Raw genomic sequence first — 7,267 nt, forward strand, 5'->3', positions numbered from 1 at the left:
GCCCAAACCCCCTAATCTGAGGGGCTCAGCCCCTGTCCCAGCACCATGTGGTGCCCGGGGATGCACTGATGGAGCCCCCGGAGCTCATGGCTGGAGCAAGGGGGAGGCCAGGAAGAGGTGCAAGGGCCGGAGGGGGGGATTCCCGGCACCGGCACCGCGATGGCTCCGCACCCGGTTACACCATTGCAAAAAGAAATACTCCAGCAGGGTTTGGTGAGGAGTCGGAAAAGGGGCAGCCAGTGGCTCCAAGCAGCCTGGACGTGTTCCTGGTGCTGCCCGGTGCAGCCAGGCCGGCGTCCCACAGCCTGGCATGGCTGCATGGCACGGCTTGGTGCTGTACGGTGACTGCTCGGTGCTGCACGGCAGCCATAAGCTGTCAGTGCCCTCTGGAGGCGGCGGCACACTCGCCGAGCCGGCACCGTGCAGACTGTACGGTGCCGGACGCCGGACTGCGGCCACTCCACGCCTGGAGCCCAGTTCAACTCCAAACTCCTGGGGTGCAGTGGGTGCTTTTGGGGTGCAGGATCCCACCTGCCTGCAGCACTTCAATGGGGGGAAGCCCCCAGGGACCCTGCCCAAAGGGAGGTCCCGTCCCCCCAGGACACCCTGGACACGAAGCCCAGTGGTGCCCCAGGAGAGAGTCCCACGTACCCCCATCCCTCCCTGCCAAGGTGGGGACCCCCCCCTCCATCACAGCCCAGCCCTCGCCCCAGTCCACCCCCAGCACTTACTGGTCGTCGCCCACCTTCTTCACCCAGGCCATGTCCCGCTCCGACTGGTCCTGGGGAGAGCAGACATCCCATCAGCACCCGGACCCCCACCCATCGGGGATGGGGGGTGGTCCCACGCGGCCGGACCCTGCCCCGTACCTGCTCCCGGGTGTCCTGCAGGTGCTTCACCTCCGCCTGCAGCCGCTCGCACTCGGCCTTGAGATGCTCCTCGCGGTGCTGGGCACGCTGGGTCTCCTGCCGCGCCGCCTCCAGCTCGGCCTCCAGCCGCCCCGCCGCCTCCAGCCCCCGGCTCTGCCAGCCCCCGGCACGCTCCAGCACTGCGGGCAGGGCACGGCTCAGCCCCCCGGCACAGAGCCCGGGCTGCCCCGCCGAGGGGGTCTCGGGGGGGGGGGGGGGGGGTGTCGGGGTCCGGTAGGGCAGGGAGGGGGGCAGCTCACCGTGGGTCAGGCCAGGGTTGGGGTGCAGGGCGAGGAAAGGCACCTCCTGGCCCGGCAACGGGGTGCCCAGCCCGGGGAAGGTGTTGCCGTCGCGCTGCCGTAGCTGCTGCTCCAGGCTCCGGATGCGGCTCAGGTGTGTCTCCACCAGCGCCCGCTGCCGGGGGAGAGGGCTGAGCCCCACCAGCGCCGCACCCCCTCCTCGGGGTTCATCCTGCCCCCCCACCCCGGCAGACCCACTGCTTAGGGTCCCTGTGATGCTGGTGGCCGTCATGGCAGGGTGATGGGATCTGTCCCCAGCATGTGGCCAGCCCAGAAGAGGGTGGGCACGGTAGGGGTGGCCCCCCAGGCTGGCAAAGCATCGCACCGGATGGGGCAGTGGAAGCCGGGGATGCCCGGTCGACCCCGAGAACACGGTGCTGGAATGGGGGGGACACACTGCACTGGAGCATCCCTGGGCAAGGTGGGAGCGGGAAGAGACGGGGATCAAGCCGAGCCACGTGCCATCACTACAACCCCCGACGTGGCCATAATGGGGGTCAGCAGCCACGGCCCCCCCAGCCCCTGCATCCCCATCGAGTCCTGGCGGTGGCACTGGCAGCCCCGTGAGATGCAGAAGCAATCTGCTCGGCTGCTGTCACAGAGCAGGGAAGGGGACCCCGACGTCCCCAGGCACCAGTCCCTGCCAGCAGCACCCGCTGTCACCCACCATCTCTCCCAGCTCGGTCTCCAGGTCAGCCTTCTCCACGCACAGCTTCTCGTAGGCCTGGATCATCTCCTCCAGCTGCTCCTCCCGCTCTTTGCTCTTCTGCAGCTGCCGGGGAGGCAGGCGGGGATGGGTGGGCAGCTCGGGGACCCCCCGTGTCCCCCGGCCCCACCGGCCCCGCTCACCTCGTGCTGGAACTGGTTGAGCTGCTGCTGCAGCGACGCCTTCTCGCTCTTGAGCAGCGACGTCTCCTTGGCCTCGTAGAGGGAGAAGATGTGCTCCTCCCCGAACTCGCCGATCAGCGGGTACTGTGGCCGTGGGGCAGAGGCATCAGCGGGGACCCCCGGCCCTGCACCCCCCACCCCCCCAACCCCCCGACCCCTCACCTTGACCTCGTACATCTTGAGCCGGCGCTTGAGCGTGGAGTTCTCCCTCTCCAGCCCCGTCAGCCGGTTCTTGATGTCGTCGTAGGCGGTGATGAGGGCGAAGTGGGAGGCCGAGCACATCTCGCCCGAGAGGTCGGTGTTGGGGCTGTCGAGCCAGTCCTCATCCGGCCCCAGCGCCTCCTGCGTCAGGATACTGATGTCGTCCTCAAACATGGAGTCCATGTCCTGCCTAGGGTGGGGACGGACGGACAGACAGACAGCCATCGGTGACCCCGTGGCAGGGATAAGCCTGGCTGGGGGCCGCCCGAAGTCCCCGGAGCAGGCTGGGCTGTGGGGGCACTGGGTGCAGGGTCTGGGCTGGGGCAGGGGGAGCCGTGGATCAGCCCCTCCCTCAGCCCGGCCGGGTCCTGGGGACAGAGCGGGGTCCGCAGGAGCTCGGCATGTCCCAACGGCAAAGGGTGATGGAGGAAGGACGGTCCTGGGAGCCGCCACCGGCAGCGGCTCCAACCCCGCAGCGTCCCCCGGGGTGGCGAGGGGACACTGGCCAGGCGATCGCCTCTGCCCCTGCTTGGGGAAGGCGGGGGGGACAGAGGTCCCGGCAGCCCCTGCAGCAGTCGCCATCACCACCCGGGATGAGGGCAGGAGCCGGGGTGGCAGAGAGCATCCCCGGCAGAGCAGCCCTAGGGGGGACACGGTGACTTTCCCCACGTCCCCCCGGGAGTGAGTGCCAGAAATAGCGGCCGGTGCCGCTGCCTCCCGCCCCGTGCCGCACGCGAGCTGCTTCCCACCCTCCCACGCCTCCGCGGCGGCACGCAGCCCGCGCCGTGCCCTATATACCGGCACTGCCGCTCACCCCCCGGGGAACCACCTGCCTCACGGCATGGCCCCCGACCCAGCCCCGGGGGGGGGCCTGATCCTGCCCGGCCCACTCTGCCGCAACCACCCGGCACCACGGGATTTGTCCCCGGTTGAGAATTTTGAGTGGTCGAGGCTCCCAAAAGCCGCTGCCACCAGTGGCTCTGCCACGGCTCCCGGGCTGTTTGGCACAGCCAGCCCGGCGGGGAAAACGCACCTCGAGCCGGTGAGGAGGCAGTGACTGCGGTGCTGAGCCCTGGAACTCACACGCGATGCCCTGGCACTGTGTCCCCCCCTCCCCATCCCAGCCGGGGGCCCTGCGGGCACCGGGGCGGCCACCGGCTGCACGCAGCCTCGCCGACTCGGGCAGACATCCGGGAGCCGCCGCTGCACAAATAATTCATAGCTCAAAGCTGGGAGAGGGAGGTGATTTCTGCAGGGTGACGGGGGGGGGGACACACATGACACAACAGCCCGGCCCCCCCAGCACCGCAAACCGGAGCCTGGGGCCAACCCAGCCCCCTGGCACCCCCAGCCCTGCTCTTCCCTGGGGGGCAGACCCCCCTCCGGCTGCTCCCACAGCCCCAGCACGGCCGGGGCCGGGCAGTTGCGGGCTGTCGCAGTCTCCGCTGGGACAAGGAGCACGAAACACGGACAAACCCCCCAGCACCGTGACCCCTCCTCTGTCCCCTCCTTTGAGGGCCTTAAGTCCACTCCCCAGGGCAGTGACGGAGGGGACCCACCTCTGCTCGGGCAGGGAGAGCACCGTCATCATCATCCCCCCTGGGGAAACTGAGGCACCCCCGTAAGTCAAGATGAGACTCTCCAAGTCCCTGGTGACCCCCTCAAAGCAAGACCCCAGGACTCCTGGGTCGTGGGGCCTATGGGTGCCCAGACCCCTGCCTGGGGGTTCTGGGGGCACCATGCAGGCAGAGGGGGAGCCCCCAGTGCCAACCGGGGACGGGACCCTCTCCGTCCCTGACTCACAGGGCCCGGCAGCAGCTCTGCACCCACAGCCTGGCCCAGAGTCCCCTGGCCTGGCCCTGCTGCTCCCCGAATTGTGCCTCAGTTTCCCCATCTGTATCATACTGTGACACCTGCCTTGCAGCGGGCCCCGGGCGCGGGGCGAGGCGGTGCGGGCTGGGCAGGGCTGCGGCGCAGGCACGCGTGTCTCAGGCGTCAGCAGTGCAGGCAGGGAGCCACGGTGGGCAGGCGCTCAGGAGATCAGCCACGAGAGGGTCAGCGGGAGATGGCGGTGCTGTCATTAGGCTCCAGGGGCAACGGCGGAGGTCCCCACGGCACCACACCAGCTACGCTCCCTCCACGTTCCCAGCGGTCGGCCCCTCCTCGAGGCCTACAAATGCCTTTAAAGAGAGCGAAAACGGGGCTGCAGCTCCCCAGCACCGGGATGCTACGGGTGGGCTCAGCCCGGCGAGTGGCAGCTCACCGCCCCGGTGCACCAGTGGGGATGGGGATGGGAACGGGCTGTGCCAGGCAGCGGGTGCTGCCGGGCCACTGGCACCCAGTTGGCATTTGGGGAGAGGCACCACGCACCCGCCTGGCCCCCCAACACAGCCCCGCTTGGGGGGTCTGGGAGGATGCGCCTGGTAGGACCGAGCTCCAGCGCAGCCCGGGGCAGCAGCCCCCAGCCACATACACCCTGCCCTGAGCCTTGGGGGGCTGCGACCGGGACAAGCCCCCTCCTCATTGCTGTAACCTCCCTGGGTGCTTTCCCCGCTGCTGGGGGTGGGAGGCCCGGGGGGCTCCGGGGGGCTGCGGGGAGGGGGCTGGCAGAGGCCAGGGAGTGCGATGCCACCACCACGGCCCCTAGCGAGCGCAGACGGGCTGCAAGCCTGCGTGCAAACCAGCGTGCAAACTGGTGTGCAAAGGGGGCCGGGAGCGAGCGTGCCCCCCGACCCCGGGAGTGGGTCCCGGGCAGGCAGGTGAGCCCGGGCGGGGGTCGCGGGCACCGGCGCGGGGGGTGGGGGGGGAACCGGCCTGCAGTGGCCCCGGCATCTCCGGTAAACCCACCCCGAGAACCCCCGGCCCGGCCCGGTGCCTCCCGCCCCTCCTGCGCCTAGCCCGGTGCCGCACCGCACCGGGGGTCGCCGGGCAGGGGACGGGGTCGGAGCCGGGGATGGAGCCGCGGGTGAGGGTGGAGATGGGGGGCAGATAGGGATGGGGGGCAGATGGGGATGGGGCCGCGATGGGGCCGGAGGAGGCAGGCCCAGGTAGGGCGGGGGCAGCGCGGTTCCCCCCCCCCGCGGCCCCGGCCCAGGCCCCGCACTCACCGGCGATGCGTTGCGAGGCGTTGCGAGGCGATGCGGCGGCGCCCGCCGGGATGCGGCTCCTTCCCCGCCACCGGTCGGTCCCGGTGATCGGTCCCCGTCGCCCCCACCGCAGCCCCGGCCCCGGCCGCCGTTTCTTCCGCTCCGGAGACACCGCGAAACCACGTGGGCACCGGGCGGCCGCCAGCCCCTCCCCCCGCCACGCGCCGGTGCCGCCCCCCCCCCCCCCCCGGGGCACGGCGGGTCCCCAGGATGCTCCCGGGGGTGCGGGGATGGGACACACACTGCCCCGGACCCCCGTTCCCCTGCAGCCCCCCCCGGAGCCACCACCCTCTGCCCTGACCCGGGGGGGGGACACACACACGCGGACGGGACACACCGGACCCCAGCCCCCTCCTGCGGCCGGGGACACCCCCCCCCCTCAGCGGGGCTGACCCCCGGGGCCGGGGGGCTTCTCCCTTCCCGGGCAGCCCCGGGGGTCAATGGCAGAGCTGAGCTGCAGTCAAACGCCGTGGGGGGCTGGGCTCGCCTCCCCCCCCCCCCCCCCCCCGAGAACATTTTATTCCCTGAATTGTTCTCTCAGAGCCGCTTCCATTATGGAATTACATTTTTTTTCCCTTTGCTGCGCAGGGTTATTAATAGCTGCTCTCCTTTCACCGGCGCTGCTGCTGCCGGGGGCTCCACCAGTGAGTCCTGTGCTCCGGGGGACAGACCCCTGCAGCCCCCCCCCGGGGTGGGGGGATCGCTGCCAGCCTGGCGCCTGCAGACCCCAAGGCCCGGACGGACAGACCCACGACACTGGATGATCCCGATGGCACAAGCATCCCTGCCGAGGCCTCATCCTGCCCCACTGGAGGACTCGGGGGGTGGGAAGCAGAGCTCCAGGAATGGTGACCGAGGCGGGGGGGCTTCGCTCCTGCCCGGGCGCCGGCAGCAGAGGTGAGCTGGGAGACGTCAGCACGGTGCGATCCCTGCGTCCCGGCCATCTGCCTCCATCACGCGACGGTTCGTGCCAGGCAGGGGGAAAAGGTGTCGGTGCAAAACCAGGCAAAGACAGCGCTTGGCTTCACCCAGCCCTTGGCCCCCCCCTCAGAGACCCAAAGGGAGCGAAGCCCCTGGCTGAGGAGCTCCCACGGGGGCCCCCATCCTAGACCCCCCCCTTCCCGGCCCTGTGTTTAGCGCAGCTGTATCATTGCTTGGATGGAGCCTGGGCTGCGCCGGGAGAGCGCGGCGGTGATTCAGCGTGCGGAGCATCGCCGCAGGAGCGGGGCCGGCGGCGGCACGGCCGGACCCCCGCCCAACCCAGGTTGGCATCGGCGGGTACCGCTCATGGGATGCCGAGATGCCGGGTGATTCCCACGGCTGGAGCAGGAGCCGGGTGCCGCACTGGGTGCTGTAGAGCCGAAAATGCAATGTGAGGCCCAGGAGGTTTTGGGAGGCCGATGCCAGGCAGGCACCGGGCTGCTCTGAGGCTTCAGCAAGCAAAGCGCGGCTGTTTCCATCTGAATTTCTGCCAGGGAATCGGCACGTTGCCTTTGGTGCGTGGCCCGGAGAAGAAAAACAGCTCCTGGGGGGTCACGGGGCTGGACTGAAAGGCAGGAGAGCACCACCGACCCCAGGGGAACCAAAGGGGTGCGGGCAGGGGAAGGCAGGAGCCGCAGGGCCGGGCTCTGCCGCAAACAGGGCCCCGGAAAAATCCCGAGTGCCAGCTCCAGCTTTGCTCGTGCTGGCAGATTGCTGCAAAGCACTTTGAAGTGCAAATTAAGGTTCTCCATCAGGTTCAAAGTTAATTTTGACGCGAAGAAAACAGCACGGCCTCAGCCCCGCGTGTGTGCGATGGAGGCAGGCGTCGGGCCGGGGATGCGCA

The 7,267-nt window shown here is 70.0% G+C and overlaps 1 protein-coding gene across 1 annotated transcript; it reads right to left on the reverse strand.

The window, feature by feature from the left end:
• Nucleotides 1-727: 727 nt before the first annotated feature.
• Nucleotides 728-2,479, reverse strand: TBKBP1 (TBK1 binding protein 1). The gene is made up of 6 exons (XM_050911985.1): nt 2,258-2,479; nt 2,057-2,179; nt 1,875-1,979; nt 1,169-1,322; nt 870-1,048; nt 728-781 (listed from the first exon to the last, which is right to left on the reverse strand). Exons 1-6 carry the CDS (start codon nt 2,477-2,479, stop codon nt 728-730), a joined length of 837 nt encoding a protein of 278 aa, XP_050767942.1.
• Between the last annotated feature and the right edge of the window lie 4,788 nt (nt 2,480-7,267).

Source organism: Gymnogyps californianus, chromosome 28, assembly GCF_018139145.2.
Source record: "Gymnogyps californianus isolate 813 chromosome 28, ASM1813914v2, whole genome shotgun sequence".
NCBI lineage: Eukaryota > Metazoa > Chordata > Aves > Accipitriformes > Cathartidae > Gymnogyps > Gymnogyps californianus.

Bases quoted from the DNA above. Each gene is read 5' to 3' on its own strand.
- TBKBP1 (XM_050911985.1), bottom strand. From the start codon at position 2,479: ATGGACTCCATGTTTGAGGACGACATCAGTATCCTGACGCAGGAGGCG. The intron at 2,180-2,257 runs GTGAGGGGTCGG...CCACGGCCACAG, and splicing joins TCAAGATGTACGAGGTCAAG to TACCCGCTGATCGGCGAGTT. The intron at 1,323-1,874 runs GTGGGTGACAGC...CTCCCCCGGCAG, and splicing joins AGACCGAGCTGGGAGAGATG to CGGGCGCTGGTGGAGACACA.